This window comes from Dermacentor albipictus, chromosome 5, assembly GCF_038994185.2.
Source record: "Dermacentor albipictus isolate Rhodes 1998 colony chromosome 5, USDA_Dalb.pri_finalv2, whole genome shotgun sequence".
Classification (NCBI taxonomy): domain Eukaryota; kingdom Metazoa; phylum Arthropoda; class Arachnida; order Ixodida; family Ixodidae; genus Dermacentor; species Dermacentor albipictus.
Genome location: NC_091825.1, coordinates 170,498,472 through 170,516,838, shown reverse-complemented (window position 1 = coordinate 170,516,838; position 18,367 = coordinate 170,498,472). Strand labels below are relative to the sequence as shown.

General features: G+C 47.4%; 1 protein-coding gene across 1 annotated transcript in view; it reads left to right on the top strand.

Moving 5' to 3' along the window:
* The window catches only part of Cdc5 (cell division cycle protein 21), a 198,326-nt gene that overhangs the window by 165,890 nt on the left and 14,069 nt on the right, over window positions 1-18,367 (top strand). Inside the window, exon 12 of the mRNA XM_070539319.1 lies at window positions 7,555-7,638. Coding sequence (XP_070395420.1) covers window positions 7,555-7,638 — 84 coding nt within the window. The remainder of the gene's footprint in view (window positions 1-7,554; window positions 7,639-18,367) is intronic.

Below are 18,367 nucleotides of genomic sequence, written 5' to 3'. Positions count from 1 at the left end.
AATAATTTTTGTTCCCAGCTGTGTGGTCTCAAACGTGCGCTTGGGACAAAGGAATGATAACACAGTAGTGCAAACAATCAAAAGGGCATTTATTGCACCTTTTGTATAGCAATGTCAGCTAGCTTAATTACTATAAATAGAACATGCAGATGGACGCTGACAAATTCAGTAAATCTGACCCACTGCAACAGGATATTGTCACGTAGTAATGACGGGGAAGAAAGCAGCAAAACTAAGAATAACAAAACTAGCATTTTATTGGGTGAACTTGTGCCTTCAAAAACAGGCTACACTCAAAGAACGGCGACAGCAGCGAACACAGGCGGCGATCGGCGAAAATCTGATCAGCGGCTCAAGTACGTCAGCTTTTATACATCAGTCATCGAAGGTTGCAGAGTAATTGCTGGTGCCCACGTGTCTTCCAGAAAGTTCTACACTATTCGCGTCGTGCATACATGAAATCAGATTACGCAAGGTTCGGTGACAACAGACAGCAGATAGAACTATCGATAATGTTCGAGAAGCTTCCTATACATGCAGGTGCATCCTGTGCTGTGCGATAACATTTGTTAGACGGTGAAGCGTGGTCACTCGATAAAGATAAACAATTGCACATGTCAATACCCCCCTCTTAAAAACATCAACCCGATGCCACAAACAAGTGAAAGTAATAAACAAAAATACCCATAGAAAAAAAACAATAAAATAAGGAAGTTTGTCAGTGTGCATAAAAGGGCTTAAGACGCAACACATGGACCACTTCAGATCGTGCGCGCCGCCGCTGTGAATGCAAAATGCCGTCTGGCACGACCTCATAGCCCAGTGTGCCAATACGTCAGATGATCTTGTAGAGTCCGAAATAGCGTTGCAATAGTTTCTCACTGAGTCCTAGGCAGCATATCGAGGGTCCAAACCCAAACACAGTCACCGCGTTGGTACTCGATGTAGCGTCATCAGAGGTTGTAGTGTTGGCTGTCAGTACCCTGCTGGTTCTTGATCCGTTGGCGGGCGAGCTGTCGGGCTTTTTTGGCACGTTGGAGATAGGTGGCGAAGTCAAGATTCTCTTCGTCGGTGATGTGTGGCAGCGTGGCGTGCAGAGTCGTCATCAGGTTCCATCTGTAAACCAGCTTGAACGGCATGACCTGTGTTGTTTCTTGCACCGCCGTGTTGTAAGCGAAGGTTACATACGGGAGGATGGCATCCCAGGTCTTGTGTTCAACGTCGATGTACATTGCTAGCATGTCGGCGAGGGTCTTATTCAGGCGCTCCATACGACCATTCGTGTGTGGGTGGTAGGCAGTTGTCTTCCTGGCTTGTCTGGCTGTACTATAGAATGGCTTGATTGAGCTCCGCTGTAAAGGCCCTTCCTCTGTCGGTGATGAGGACTTCTGGGGCACCATGTCACAGCAGGCTCTTCTCAACGAAAAATTTCGCCACTTCGGCTGCACTACCTTTCAGCAGAGCTTTCGTTTCAGTGAAGCGGGTGAGGTAGCCCATCGCCGCGACGATTCACTTATTTCAGATTGTTGACGTCGGAAAGGGTCCCAACAAGTCCATCTCCTGTGGGGTTCTCCTCCCGTACTCTTGGGACAAAGGAACGACAACACAGTAGTGCAAACAATCGCAAGGGCATTTATTGCACCTTTCATAGATCAATGCCTGTTAGCCAAGTTGCTATCCACAAAACATGCCGATGGGCACGCGACAAATCTAGAAGTCCGACTCACCGCGACCGGATAGCGAGCGAATATGTTCGCCCCATGCTGGATCCCAACGCCTGGTCGTTCACGCCTACTGCAGGCGAACAGTGGCGCATTCGAAGGCGGCCACGCGAGACGGTCTCGCAGAAGCATGGGTCGGCGCACGCGCGGCACGGCACGTCTGTCCCGCTTGCTGTCACGAATCCAAGAGCAAGCGCCTTCCGCTCCCGCACCCAAGTAACCCCGCCGGTAGCAGCGCAACACTCGTGCCATCTCTCGCGCTGCGCTTCAACCACATCGACCGCCGCAGGCGTCACGCAGGCCACGGGGCGAAGCGGGATTGCAGGAGATGGGGGAAAACAAGACATCTGGGAATGCGCGAGAGTCGCGCATCCCCACACTCTATATACTGAAATGGTCGACAAGGAGGCTCGATCAGCTGTAGTAATCCCGCTGGCCTTGTCGGCAGTGGCTTGCATCACTTACAGTCTCGGCATGTCTTGACATAACAGCCGACGTCGGCGGTCAGGTGCGGCCAGTAATACTTTTCCTGTATCCTCGATAGCGTACAGGAGAATCCGAGGTGCCCAGCAGTCGGATCGCCATGTAGGGCATGCAGTACTTTTGTAGACAGTGCTGAGGGAACAACAAGAAGGTAGTTGACATGGACTAGTGAGAAGTTTCTTATGAGTAGGTTGTTTTGGAGACAAACCGCGCTTAAATACCCTAGGGACAACGTCGGTGTTCCCTTCAAAATACTCCACGAGGCCTTTAAGCTCCGGGTCTGCTCGTTGCTGTTTAGTGAAGTCTTCCGTGCTTATTATTCCAGGGAAGGCGTCGTCGTCCTCGTCGTCTTGCTGTGAGGGATCGTGGGGGGCATGTGATAGGCAGTCAGCGTCAGTGTTTTCGTCCGGATTCGTAGATTACCGTGATGTCATTTTCTTGCAGCATGAGGCTCCACCGTGCAAGTGGGGTCTTTTATGTTAGCTAGCCAACACAACACGTAATGGTTGCTGATGACTTTGAATGGCCTGCCATATAGGTAAGGGCGGAATTTTGCTGTGGCCCACGTGATGGTGAGGCATTCCTTTTCAGTCGTAGAATAATTGCCTTCCGCTTTTGGCAGCGACCGGCTAGCATACGATATCACCGGTTCAAGTCCCTCTTTCCTCTGGACTAGGATGGCACCAAGGCCTAGGCTACTGGCGTCAGTGTGAATTTCGATATCAGCGTCCTCGTCGAAGTGTGCAAGTACTGGTGGCGACTGCATGCATCGTTTGAGTTCTCTTGAAATGCATCGCCCTGCGGTGTTTCCCACTTGAACTCGACACTACATTTAGTTGATGTTTCAGCGGCTCAGCGATGCTTAAAAAGTCCTTGACAAAGCGCCTACAGTAGGCACACATGCCAAGAAATCTACGCACTGCCTTCTTGTCGATGGGCTGCTGGAACTTTGCGATGGCAGCTGTCTTCTGCGGGTCAGGGTGGACTCCAGATTTGCTGGTGACGTGGCCCAGGAACAGAAGCTCATTGTAAGCGAAGCAGCAGTTATTCTGCCTTCAGGGTGATCCCTGAATAATTTGATGGCCTCTAGTACTGTCGCAAGCTGCCTAAGGTGATGGTCGAAATTTCTGGCGAAGACGACGATGTCATCCAAATAAACAAGACAGGTCTGCCACTTCAATCCTTCTAGCACCGTGTCCATGACCCGCTGGAATGTTGCAGGTGCCGAGCACAGTCCGAATGGCATGACCTTGAACTCGTAAAGGCTGTCTGGCAGGATTGAGGCGGTCTTTTTCAATCTCTCTCGTCGACTTCTATTTGCCAGTAGCCAGACTTGAGATCCATCGACAAGAAGTGTTTGGCATTGCAGAGCCGATCGAATGCATCGTCTATCCATGGTAGAGGGTATACGTCCTTCTTTGCGATCTTGTTCAGTCGACGATAATCGACACGTAAACGTAAGGTTCCGTCCTTTTTCTTCACCAAGACAATAGGGGATACCCCCGCAGGCTTTTCAACGGCTGGACGATGTCGTCACTTAGCATTTTGTTGACTTGTTGTCTTATAGGTTCACAGTTCTTGCGTCGAAACTTGCTAAGGGCTCTGGCAGAGTGGTCGAGCGTACTCTTCGGTTATTATGCAATGCTTTGCAACTGGTGTTTGTTGAATCCTCGATGACGTTGAAAAGCAGTGTTTGTATCGTCGAAGCAGTCTTCTGAGCGGTCGCTGCTTAATTTGGGGGGCTTGGATTTATGCCAAAGTCTGGTTCGGGAACTATGGTCGTTGGGATAGATGCAGCAGATATAAGCCAAACGCATTGCTAGTTTCCACAATTTTTTCGATGTATGCGATTGTCGTGCCCTTGTTGACGTGCCTAAACCCCTGACTGAAGTTTGTCAGCATCACTTTCACCTTCCCTCTGTGCAGTCAAGCGATCCCTAACCTAATAGGGATCATAGGGATCCCTAATATGGATGACAATGCTCAGACTGACTCAATATTCTTCGACTTCTCTAAAGCATTTGATCACGTGGCTCACTGTCACCTCATTTCTAAACTCTCATGATTAAACCTTGACGAACTAACAATTTCTTGGATAAGAAACTTTTTGTCTTTTCGAAAGCAGTCCACTGTCATTGACCAGTACTCTTCCCCTTTCAGTAAGGTAGCATCAGGCGTACCTCAGGGAAGTGTCCTTGGACCCTTACTCTTCCTGATTTTCATCAATGACTTGCCATTTAACATTACATCCAGTGTTCATTCACAGATGACTGCGTTATCTACCGTCAAATCCGCTCCCCCACTGATCATATTGCTCTTCAACGTGACCTTCAATGTGTCACTAACTGGTGTTTAGATTGGCAAGTCACCCTAAACACTAACAAATGCAATCTGATGACATTTACTCCCAAAAAGTCCTACTCCATTTTCAGTTACTCACTTGGCAATAGTATCGTCGCTCGCTCATCTTCATACAAGTACCTTGGAATTATTCTAACGCCTAGCCTTCCATGGTCATCCCACATTGAGAAAATAACGGCTAAAGCATCGCGCACTCTCGGATATTTAAAACGTAACCTTCGCAGCGCTCCTTCCCTCACTAGAAAGATAGCCTACCAAACATTAGTGCAACGGCAGCTCGAATTTGCAGCTTCTATATGGTCACCTCATCAGGCATATCTAATCCATCTTCTCGAGTCGATCCAAAACCGTGCTGCAGTTTCATTGCCAGAGATTATAGCCCATTTTCGAGCGTAACTAACATCAAGCAGTCGTTGTTGCTTTCATCTTTGGAATCGCGCAGGAATGTAGCATTACTTTGTCTTCTGCTCAAAATCATGCATAATGTACGCCCATCTACTTTACCACTCCAAAAGGACTTCTTCTTGGGCAAGTTGGTGCTTAGATTTCCTAGGTATACTTTGTGGCGCAAAATACATTTCTGGAAAAGGGACAGAAGAAAGGGAGACAGTGAAGCGCCCTTTCTGTCTCCCTTTCTTCTGTCGCTTTTCCAGAAATGTATTTTGCACCACAAAGTATACCTAGGAAATACTTTACCACTCGTTCGTCCCTCCCGCACTCCTGGACGCCTGCATAATCATCTCAGTTTCCAACGCATCTTCGGTCACACCAATGCATTCAACTGCTCAGCTTTGCCACGTGTGATTGCACTGTGGAATGGTCTTCCTGATAACATCGCTGACATTAATGACCCATTAACCTTCAGACAAAAAATCACTGCATATTTCGCTAGTACTTAGCTAAAAACAATTATCTGTTTAGTTTTGTTACTTTTGTTTGCTTTACTGTGTACTGAAAAGCTAACGCCTGTACGTTTACCTTCCTTGCTTTTTATCTTTGTTTACTTCACATTCTTTGTTTATTATTTGATTCTCATTTTGTTCATATTTATGTAACAAAAACTATGTTTTTGCTCCGCAATTGTTATCTGTACCGCCCCCCTCACGCAATACTCCTTCTAGAGCCTGTGACATATATGAAATAAATAAATAAATAAAAACCATCGGTAACGTTCGAGAAACTTTCAATACATGCAGATGTGTCCTGCGCTGTGCGATAACATTTGTTAGGCGGTGAAATGTGGGGCACTCGATAAGCAAGTACACGTGTCAATATCGAGCAAGTATGTTCTCCCGCAAGCTGTACGCCAACACCTATTCGTTTACATGTACAGTCACATGAATGGTGGTGCATTACAATGATCATATTCGTCCATCCCAGTGTACTTCTCCAAAGCCTTTCACAAGACCATCCTGCGAGCAAAAGAGAGAGAGGCTACTCTCTTTTGCGCCCAAGTAACCCCGCCATCAGGTGGCGTTAGCAGCTGTACACTCACACCATCTCTCATACTATTCTGCAACTACACCAGCCGCCAGTGGTGCTTAGCTACACAGGCAAGCTGGATTACAGGAAATACAAGAGCCATGCAGGGAAAACAACAAAAGGGGGTGCAAGAGAGTCCAGCATCCCCACACAGTGGACAATTAAAATAATTGTTCGAGCAAACCAACAGTGCAACAGCTCATATGGTACATGATATAGCTGCAACGTAAACCCGCATAGTGCCTTACTGCACGTTGGGTGCAACAACGTTCATGACAGGTGCCTTCTTTCCGTGCTGCATGGCGGCGGCGCCGTCATACCACGTGCTCCATATGCAGGCCACGTCTGTTGCTGGCTTTGTGATATTGTGCTTGTGAGAAAAAGCTGCTGGCACTGTGTTTTAGGCAACTATCTCTTAGCTCAGAGCACATGGGCATGGCAACATGACAGTGCAGCACTGGCTACCTGACAAGCTACTACATATCTGTGAGCATATTCAATGACACAGAGGCTGAAAAAGACCGCTGTGTTAGAATGAGATGGGGTAAGCTTCAGGGTCTATGAACCATAGATGTGTGTGTGTGTGTGTGTGCTAATCTACACCATGCACTGCAGATGTGAGTAGCTAATTTGAATGCCTCATGTGTGTTCCCCTTCACATTTGTAGAAGGGTATGTGAACTTCCTGCTTTGAGCAATACAGAATAAGCACTGCAGTGTAGAAGGAAGCAGCTTCCATAAGGCTCACTGTAACTAGGGGCCATATTTTGCAACAGTCAATTTCGTTTTTCATTCTCCTAGTCAACAGCACAAAGCGGCTGATTCAGTCAATAATATTGCCATCTGAACTAATGGGAGATGTTGGAGAGAATGAAAAAGGGAATGGGTTGTTACAGAGTGCAACGCCAGCTCCATCATGTTTACCTTTCATGTCTTTTCACAGTGAGTCCAGGTGTATAATTAACTACTGATGTATCAAATGCTTTGTGCAGAATGATTCTCATTCATTATACAAAGTTTGACTATGCAGCCCACACAGTGACACACTTATTGTAAGTACAGTTTATAGCAACAAAGGGAAATTTATGGTGTCTAGTGGTGTCAACAAAGTTTGTGAACAGTGATCAATTTCTCTAGTACAAGCTTTCAAACAGCTCTGAAATTGACTATAGTAATTTGAGTTAATATTATTTCATTGAATATGTTGATTTAACACCCTGTTCCTGCATGAATGATGTTGAATTTTTCAGAGTTTGTAGTTACCATATTTACCTTACTGTAATACGTGCTTTCTTGTGTTCATATGGATGAGGTCAACTGAAAATGGCATGTAAATTATGACCAAGTACAAAAATGAGGCTCTGTTAGCCACACTTTGCCACCATTGGTGTCACTGCTGTTTAAAGTACGTGTTTATGCACCTAGAAAACGCATTCACCTTGAAATGCAGTGCACTAAGCAAAGTATTGCATCAAACCATTTGTTAATTGTTCTATTCTTTCCCGCAGCAAAACCGAGGTCACATGACAAGAGAAGCCAAGAAAGCAGCCAAAGTTGAAAAGAAGCTTCGAGTGCTGCTGGGAGGCTATCAGGTTTGGCACTCGTGACTTCCTTCTGCATGTGCACATTCAACATGTGATGATATGATGCAGCAATTTCTTCAAACAGAACAGCAAAGATATTTTCATTAACTTTGTGAAAGTACATAAGTGCTATTGTAGGACAATATGGATACAAGAAACAGCCATATTTGTTTTAGTGCCAGACTTCACTTCACTTCTTCACTTCACTTCACTTTATTTCCTTAAAGACCCTCATGTGAGGGTATTACATAAGGGGTGGGACACATATAGGTTAACAACAGTAAACAGAAAAATGTTGAACGAGTTATACAAACAAAAATTATTATTGTGATGCAAGCGCACGCGTAATTTGGTTAAGGAACATAGATGGGCATGTGATGGCAGCAAGTTCTTGGGGAAGGTCGTTCCAGTCGCAAGCAGTCCGGGGGAAGAATGACGAAGCAAAAGTTTTTGTGTGTGCTCGTGGTCGAGACACCTGCTGCTGATGTCCGGTGCGAAGAGAGAAACGTGGTGGGGGAGGGCAGATGTAGGGTTCCTGTGATAGCTCGGAATAAAATAATTTATGAAATAAGCTCAAACTACAAATGTGGCGACGAAGTGCAAGAGTAGGTAGGTTGGACTGCGATTTCGGAGATGATATGCTGATATCAAAAGAGTACGAAGAATGAATGAATCTAGTTGCCCTGTTTTGAACTTATTGAAGTGAATTAGCAAGGTATACTTGTTTCGGGGACCAGATGGGCGATGCGTATTCTAATTTTGATCGAACTAGTGATTTGTATGCGAGTAGCTTAACATGCAGGGGGGCAGAGTGGAGATGACGCTTTAGGAAACCAAGCGTTTTGTTAGCAGATGAAATAATATTCGCGATATGGCTATTCCACGTAAGATCATGGCTGAGATGAACACCGAGATATTTATATGATTGGACAGGGTCGACAGGAACGTTAGAGATAGTGTAGGGAAACAGGAGAAGATTACTGTGATGGTGGAAAGATATATATTTGCATTTGTTTATATTAAGTGTCATCAGCCAGTCGTTGCACCAGTTTTCTACCAGATTTAGGTTATTTTGTAGGGATTGTTGGTTAAAGGTGTCAGTAACTGTTTTGTATATAACGCAATCGTCGGCAAACATCCGAATATGGCAATCTAATTTCTGAGGTAGGTCATTAATATAAATTAAAAACAAAAGAGGCCTAAGGACAGATCCTTGGGGTACCCCTGAGGAAACTGGTAGTAAGTTAGACATTTGTTTATTAATGATGACTGATTGGGAGCGGTGAGTCAAGAATTCTTTTATCCATGCTAGTATGTCACAATGCAAGTTTAGGCTGGAAAGTTTCAGAAATAGGCGGTTATGGGGTACCTTGTCAAATGCCTTAGCAAAGTCGAGGAAGATTGCGTCGGTTTGGAGATTAGCGTCAAGGTTGGCATGCAGGTCGTGAACGAAAATGGCTAGTTGAGTCTCACAGGAGTAACCTTTACGAAATCCGTGCTGTGATGAGTGAAAGAAATTATTTGAGTCCAGAAACTGCATTGTTAAAAAGTAAATGACGTGTTCCATGAGCTTGCAAGGTATGCTGGTAAGTGATATGGGGCGGTAGTTAAGTGGTGAATCTTTTTTACCCGACTTGTGGACTGGGACGACCTTCCCACTTTCCAGTCGTGGGGTATGATACCTGTAGAAATGGACTGCGAAAATAGCAAGCATAAAAACTTGATAGACGTGTGGCGAGTGTTTTTTAAGACCTTTGTGTTGATTTCATCAATGCCGGTAGATGAAGAAAGTTTTAACTTATCTATAAGAAGGGATATGCCGGTTTCTGAGAACGTAACTGCTGGCATTGCAATTGTGGGGTCACTGGCTGTCATGAGGGGTGGTGGTTTTTGTTCTTTAGTGAATACAGATGCGAAGGCAGAATTAAATATGTTAGTGCACTCAACGTCTGAAATAACACGTCCAGAATCGTCAGTCAGGGTAACAACGCGCAAAGATTGGGGGTTTAAAAGCTGCCAGAATTTATTCGGGTTATCTGTAAGTATGTTTGGCAAATCGATGTGGTAAAAGGAACGTTTAGCGTTTTTTACTGCGACCAAATACGCCTCTTCAGCAGCGTAATATTTTTCCCATGCGCAGTCTGTTCTGCTCAGTTTAGCATTACGGAAAAGGCGTTTCTTTTTATTTTCTAATCTTCCCAGAGTCTTGGTGAACCATGGCTTGTGGTGGTTAGCGCGGAAGCTGCATTTAGGAATATATTTATTAGTTAATTCATTCATTTTATGTTTAAACATTGACCAATTTGTGTGGATGTCTTGTTCGTCAAATGACCCCTGATATGATGGAAAAAAGGCCTCCAATTCCGCGTTGAAGGCCTCATAGTTTCCTTTGTTGTAGAGAGAAATTGTTTTTTGGCAAGTTGCTTTTGTTATTGGGGTGAAGTTAAAGCATGCATGAATGACTTTATGATCGCTGATTTCACGGAGATAAGTAATAGTGTTCAGGCTGTCAGGGTGGCTAGATAGTATGAGGTCAAGAATGTTAGCAGTATCTCCGGCGATGCGAGTAGGCTGGGTTACTAGTTGGGCTAGGTTAAAAGTTAAGCAGACATCCATAAATTCACGGGATTCATCCTGTCTAAAAATAGGATAATTAGGGGCACACCAATTTATGCCAGGATAGTTAAAATCCCCAAAAAGAAGAATGTGTGCCTTAGGGTGTCTAGTTTTAAGTTCGTTTAAAATGTTGTGAAGTTTACGGGGGAATTCGGGGCTATTGTGAGGGGGTCTATAACAAACGCCAATTAATATAGATACTGGTGTGGCGCGACAAAGGAGCCATAATATTTCAAGGTCTGATGAGATGTTTATGTGGGAACACTGTAGCTTATTGCTTGCAGCAATAAGGACGCCACTTCCTCGAGAGTTTGTGCGATCAGTGCGGAAAAGATTAAAGTTAGGTAGGTTACAAAGAACTTCAGCGTCACTTATGTTATCAGTCAGCCAGGTCTCTGTCAAGATGAGCAGGTTGCTGCCCTTTGAAGACACGAGGCTGGACACAAGATCGCTCTTTGGAAGCAGGCTGCGTATGTTGGTGTAGATAACCGAGAGGCAAATATTCTCTTGAGGGGCGGTATCGCAAAGATTAGGTTTGTGACGATGGCGAGGTAAGCGCTATGCTATTTCCGTAACCGTTTCTGTGGCGGCATCGAAGGTGTAGCGTTTCTTTCCGAGAAACAAAGTCTTGTATCGCAGGGAGAACAGTCCGGTTTTTGCTTTTGCAAACGCAACAAGGTGTTTGCGTGCTTTACGAACTGGAAGGGAAAAGTCTTCTCCAATGCTAAAATTGGTGCCCTTTAACTTGGGCCCGTTTGAGAGGACAGTTTCTTTTGTTTTAGAGGACAAAAATTTAACTATAATCGGCCGCTGACGGCCATCTTCGTAGCGGCCCAGACGATGTGCACGCTCAATTAGACATGGGTCCAAGGTTATGCGTAATTTGTCACGACAATGGCGGATTATCAACTCTTCCGATTCAACGAACGTTTCGCGCGAATTAGAATCCAAAAGGCCATAAAATATCAGATTGTTGCGGCGTGACCTATTTTCGGCGTCATCTAACCGAGCTTCAAGGTTAGTAACAAGAGCAGCAGTCTTAGCGGATACAGATTGGGCAGACTGCAGATCAATTTTTAGAGTTGAGACACCCTGGAAAACACTTTCTAGATCTGCTACGCGCTTGCTCAAATCAGAAATAGTTGTGTCAATGAACGCATCTGATGTTTAAGGTCCTGTACATCGGTTATTACTTGGTCCTGGCCGGTTGACAACGTCTCCAGCTTAGCAAGAACACGGTCCAATTTGTCAGGACCAGGGTTCGTCTCTATATCGCCCGACAAGAGCAGGAGGGATTTCATAACAGCAAAACATTCACCAGCGACACAAATGCAACACTGCAGGCTCAGCAGCTGTACCAGACAGTAGTTGTTAGTTTTTTTAGCGAAAAGGCAGCATGGTTTACTGACCTGCATTACGAAAGACAGGGATGAGAAGGCTGTGCCATGGCACAGCCACCGAGCCCATAAAGCGCAGGCGGGAAGCGGTGCTCTTTATACGCTGGCAGGAACGATGTTGTCGCTGCCGATTGAGCTTTCTATCCGATGTCGAGGATCCAGTGGGGGAGCGCGGCTTTCGTCGACGCTTCCGAGGCGCTCAAAACAAGGGCTCCGTAGTTCCCGTTGCAGAATGGCATTTCCAGCTGTGGTACGACGACCGAGGAAACGTTGAAGAGTGCTGGCAAGACGTAGGCGAAGATAGTCACGAGTACCTGCATTAGGAAAGACAGTGGATGAGAAGGCTGTGCCATGGCACAGCCACCAGTAATACAGTAGTATTGCCTTTATCATTTCTCTCTGCAGTAGCAGTACCTGTCTATGTGTTATTCTGAAGTATAGCATTCAACTAGTATTAATTCAGATTCATGGGCACCACATTTATTGTGATAGCAATTACAGTAGAACCTTGTTGATATTGTGGCTACAAGAGACCGGTAAAATCTCGGCCTTCCGAGAGAACGAACAAACCAACACTCTTAGTATATATTTTTTTAATTCCGAACACTAGCATGTGTCGCCACCTGCCAGCGGTACCTGTCTCATGTAGACACAAGCATCCATGTAATTCTGATGCGATGCTGATGCTGCTGCTGCTACAGAGGGCCCCCCTCTAGAGAGGAAGAAAGTTCAACGAACGATGGAAAATCCATGTGATGCAGTGTGTCTTGGGGATCACATATGGAGAAGGAGACGTCGAGGGATGCAGCAGGGTTGCATCGCACACTCGGGGTGTCAGCAGCAAGGGTGCTTCAATGTACGCGGTCTTGAGACACTCCAAGGCAATTATGTCTGGTCAGCCATTGATGTGCGAGACAAAAGTCATCGGACGGCATTCGAGAGCAGAATATGGTCCAGAGTAGTGGCTGCAAAGGTTTCTGCATGGCACAGTTATGCACAAAAATGGGGGTAGTGGAGGGGATTGTGGGAGAAACGTACGGAGATCTTGCTTCTTGCAAACGTGTAGGCACAGGGCATATCTGGCTGAAGAAAGCTTGCAGTTCGGCAACATAGTCAACAGGAGGTGGCATAGGTGTTTTGGTAGTGGTGGCAAAGAAATCGCATGGAAGGCATAGGTGAGCGCTGTGAACTACCGTATTTACACGATTATAAGTCGACCTATGTCTTCTTAACCCTTTGAGGGTCGAATTATTTTGAAGAAAACGTTCCCAGGTGGTCAAATTAGTTTATCGCCGATCTTGAATGTACAAAATGTATAAAGTCGGGAAAAAATACAAAAAAATAATTAGGAACAGTATTTTGGTGTCGGCATCACTCAGAACTGCAAAATGTTCAATAGTATTTCCGAGCGTGGTACTCCTTGAAACACGGGTCTACGCGCAGCACCTTATCGCAGTCTGCACACCTAAAATGCGTGTCTGTTCTCTTGGAGCGAGGAGTTGTGTTTGCGCACACATGACATCTCTGCATGCGGCTGCCTTGGGCAGAGGTCTGATGCACTCTCTCGCGTAAGCGCGTTGCTGCAGAGAGCGAGAATACCTCGTGAGTGGTGGTGATAAACAAGCTAAGAGCAGTGCCAATTCAGATAGAAATCAACTTCCGCCGCCCCTGCGAGAGCGTGCTGACAAAGAGAAAAACCATGTTTTGCGCGCCTCCGTTGCGATCACGTGGCGGAACCGAAACCGCGAAAGCGCGTTGCCACTGAGAGCGAGAATACCTCGTGAACGGCGCTGATAAACAAGCTAAGAGCAGCGCCAATCAAGATAGAAATCAAATTCCACCGCCCTGCAAGAGAGTGCCGACAAAGAAAATGACGTTTCGCGCGCCTCCGTTGCGATCACGCGGCGAAACCGGAACCGCCGAAGGGGCGTTGCCGCAGTCTGAGCGACGCGCTGAAACTAGCAATCAGTCCTGTTTATCTCTCCAAGAGGGTAGCACAAATTTCAAACGCTTCTTGTAAGTGCTAAGAGGTGGCAGCATCTCTCAATGAGCACGTATCGTCATTATGGCGCGAAATTTCAAACGGAGGGTCGGAACCGTATCCGTACGGCAAAGACCTTGCGGGACAGAAAACCGCCGCCGTACATGTACGGCGAAAACCTTCAAAGGGTTAAATTTGAAAATCTGAAGTGGGGGGTGAGGGTCGACTTACACTCGAAACCAAAACATGGCACCGCCAAAAAAGCGAGACCAATGAGACATCAGGGGAGCTACAACGTAGTTACAATTTTATGTTTGCTCTATGGCCCTACTCGTAGTTTTCGCTATCCCGCGCATTTGTTTGCATTTCGGAAGGATTTTTCAACATCTTTTAGGGTTTTACAGCACACACAACACTCACGGGGGGTGTCGATAGTTGATAGAAGTGCCGCTGTTCCATTCGCGGCGGCACCCCTAGAACAGCGGCGCTCGCAGGGAGTATCATAGTTCATGGAAGAGCAGACGCCTGCTCTCGTGTTTCTATTTCTCTGTATCTCTTAGTTTGATGCGTTCAACTCGACTGCTGGCTACGTGCTACTTCCATGCTTCCTTAGTCGTCATGAGTGCTCCAGGCCCACAGAACATTCAGCCCTCGTTCGCAGCAGCGTTCAAGAGGGCTGCCATCCTTTACGCCAAAGAAACAAATCACTGCATAGCGAGCCGCAAGTTCGATGTTTCTGAACGGCTGGTGCGAGAGTGGCGACTGCAGCGAACCAAGATTTTCACCTGTGATGGCAAGCGAAGAATTTCCCACGGGCCAAGTCGGGACGCTTTCCGGAGCTGTAAGCCAAGCTTGCGTCGTACGTCACTGAAATTCGTGATTGGTCCCTCCCAGTGAAGTGCGCCATGGTCATGAAACAAGCCCTGATCTTTGCTTTTTAAGGACCTGCTCCGCCGTGAGTACAATGAGTGGCTGGCGGCAGAAGACAGCGAACTTACGCGAACCGGACCTGTCAAAGGAGCCTCCCTGACGGCTGCGTGTGGTTGGGTGCATTCAATGTGGGCTGCTGTTCCACAAGATGTCGTAGTGCGGTCGTTTGCCTAATGTGGAATTTCACTGGACGATGACGCGCTGTGGGACCATAACAGCGATGACAACGACAGCACTAGTGAAAAGTAGTCCAGTGACCGTGCCAGCTACTAATAAATTTTCGTTACAAAATACGCCCTCGAGTATGCTCTTTTTTTTTTCCCCCTGTCATACGATATGGAGGGGTTGACTTACATTCAAGTTGACTTACAATCGTGTAAATACAGTAGCTCAGCATAAAAGTTACCTAGGTCGCTTCTCCAGTGATTCATGCACCTTTAGGGAGGACATGAGATGCCGGTGCAAACGTTCAAGTCTATTTGACTGCGGTTGGTAAGAAATTGTGCGAAAACATGTCGTTCCCAGAAGTTTTAGTAGCTCGTTGAACAATGCCAAGTTTACTGCTGACTACAATCGTTGACTGTTATGGATGGGCGCCTGAACCTCGCGGTCACCGTAGACACAAAAGCTGCTGCAACAGTGGGCGCTGAGATGTCAGATATAGGTGTAGCTTTTGGCCAACGTGTGTAGCAGTCACATGTCAGTATGTTACATTAACCTTTCGAAGGTGCTAGAGGGCCAACGAGGTCCAGCTGCACAGTGTCAAAGCAAGCATCCAGTGGAAGAAAAAGCTTGGAAAGCAGAACGGGATGATGCTGGATCTTGTAACGTTGACACGGCTAACAGCAGTGAACCCAGTCGTGAACTTGCTCATTTAGCTGAGGTCAAACGAAACGACTGCAAAGAAGCTTCTGTGCCGAGCATATTCCAGGATGTGACAAGTTGTGCACGGTTTTAAGTAGATGTCTGTGAAGGGATGCCAGAGTGTAGGGTCAAGGTGTGCCAATAGAAGTGTCGCAGACGACGGACATGCCATCTGGAGTCAAAATGATATCCTCCAATTTCATGTAGGTTGACACATTCTGGGGGGTACGAAGTTCGGTGTCGTCACTTGTTGACTGGCAAGCACCGTACTTACCAGAGTCTAACGCGCACCCGACTTCTGCGGCCGAAAAAAAAAAAAAACATCGAACCACGATTTCAACACACATGTGACTTCCATGACTGAAAGAAAACAAGGCTGAAGACTTTTCTATTTTAAACAGTAAACAACCTTTTCATTAGGCCCGTTCTTCATTCACTATCACTCTCAGAAAGCTCCCTTTCACTGTTAGACAGCATCTCGTCTTCAGTGCCATCCATCGCGTTTGAAATGCCACATTTTTTTTAAGACTTGGCAACTATAGTCGATGGAATCCCAATCCAACCTTCCGCCACCCACCTTGCCACTTCGTCGATCAAAGCACGCTTCATCCTATTGCTGGCTGTGAATTTGTGGCTTCCATTCATCAGCCGCTCATCATAAAGTGCCGAAAACGGTCCTTGACAGGCTTGTTCATGCACATGTCTAGTGGCTGCAGCTGCGAAGCCATCCCGCCTGGTATTACCACCAGGTCTGTGTGACAAGCTGCAAGCTTCTCCTTGACTCGCTGTTCCAGGTGGCACTTAAAGGCATCAAGCACAAGCATCCAGCAGAGCCCTAAGCTAGCACCAGGCATCTTGCGCCATACATAGTCTATCCATTCAAGGACAAGGTCAGTGTCCATCCAACCTTTCTTGTTGGCGCACACTATGACGCCTTGGGGAAAGTTCACAGCCTTTGGGAGAGACTTGCAACTTAAAAACAAAGGGTGCCAACTTGTGGCCGTCTGCTGAACAGATCAGCATTGCCGTTACCTGCATCTTTTCATTCCTAGATGTAAGCAGGCGAACCTGTTTGGCCCCAGTCGACTCCACCGTTGAGTTGGCAGGCATACTACAGTATACCGGAGTCTGGTCAGCGTTACCGATCCGGCTGAGTTGATAAGCGTTGCTGTGTCGCAACGATAAAACATACTGCTGAAAAGAAAACAGCTTATCTTCAAATTCCTGTGGCAACTTCTTCACATGCCTGTCCGCCTTCACAAAGAAGATCCTTTAAACTTCATAAATCTACTAATCCATTTCTGGCTTGCTTTAAGGGGGAGACGCAGGTCTTGAAATAGCAGAGAATAGAAAAAGAAGTCTATCTTCAGACTTTGCATTTTCGCTACGTTATAAAGGGGTATTACTCAAGTTCGCGCGTGCGCGCCTGACCCTTCTCTGGATCGCACAGCGCTGGCGGAGCGGCAGTCGCTCGCTAGCACTTTCGCAGCAGCCCTAACAGTCAGAGCTGTGACCCCTAACCCGCAGTTCGCAGTGAGTTGCGACCACGGTGGGTTCAGGCCAGTGGGGACAGGGTGAGTCTCGACCTAAGGTGTTTATTCACCTTAGAGTACAAATATACCAACTGGACAACAACAGCAAACACACATACAAATACAACACAAAACCACAGCGGCGGAGCGTTCCGCACGTCTGGGGCGAAATAAACTGCACAATGTGGGAACCACAAAAGAGGCTGATAAGAGTTCAACTCACCCAGAGTGGATCCGCGCTCGGGCCCTGGGGCGGTCAGTCGCTCACAAAGGCCAGGCGCAGCAGGGGGACGGCGTGCGGCGGTCTCAGCGGCTGAATTGAGATGCGGCCAGTCGCAAGCTCGTCAGCCGAAAGACAACGGTGCATCGGGGGAATAGCGCTTCTCCCCGAGTGGCGGAGAGGTAGTCTCGCCGGTTCCAAGAAAGGGAAAGGAGGGAACGGGGTGCCTTGGCTGCAGTGTCGTGGCCAGGCACGAAGAGCAGCGGGATCAGCGAAGGTGCCCTCTCCCCGCTGCCCTCCGCTAGTGAGCACGTGACTATCGCGTCATAACCGTGTGACAGCTCCGGAGATATCGGGATGCGCGTGCGATCCCACATCCCCCTCTCCTTAAGATAACCCTTTAGCCGCTAAGAGGCCGCCGTCACCTGAGGCTTTCCTGAGAGGGACATGCTACTCCGACAGCAACACGGTTTGAGTCCATGTTGGTGAGGGAGTAGCTCTAGCTGCAGACCGCCGTTGTCGCCATGTAGGTAGTCGCGAGCCAGGCCGGAACATTCAATGATGCCTCGGAGCAGCTTGACAGTAACAGGATGTAGGAGGAGGCAAGAAGGCTGCTGGGTCTGGGTCATCTCGCGTCTCGGCGGCATCACCTGTCTAGTCGCATGTGCCGGGTCCGTGGTGGCAAAAGGGCCCCTGGATATCTCTTGGCTGCTTCGATTGCGCTGACGCGATCCTCAAACCAGCCTTGAGATGGCGCAGGACAGTTGTCCTCTGATGTTCGTGGAGGTCATTGCCCTCTGATAAGGTCGAACGCGTTTCTTTCTGTTCGTCCCGACCCAGCTCTTTGTGTCGTTGCACAGCCTTGTGGGTTTCGGCACGCAAGATTGGCAAAGGCGCAGCCAACCCACCCCTGACGATGGCTTGCACCTCGCTGCGCAGCAGGGGTCCCCTCTGTCCTTGCGGGCGAAATCTTTCCCTTGGCCTTGAGGCTGGGGGCTTGGTTGCAGGGCTCGCAACTCGGTCGCGGAGTTGTGCGGCGCGGTTCGGCAAATTCTGTGCCGCTGCGACCATGGGACATGAAGTCGCTCACTGCACTTCTCACCTCGTTGGCTGCCGGAGGGTCCTCTTTTCTCGCCGCCTGTTGCGTGAACTGCGTTGCTGACTGCTTACGGTCTGCTTGTTCGCACCGGCAGTGGCG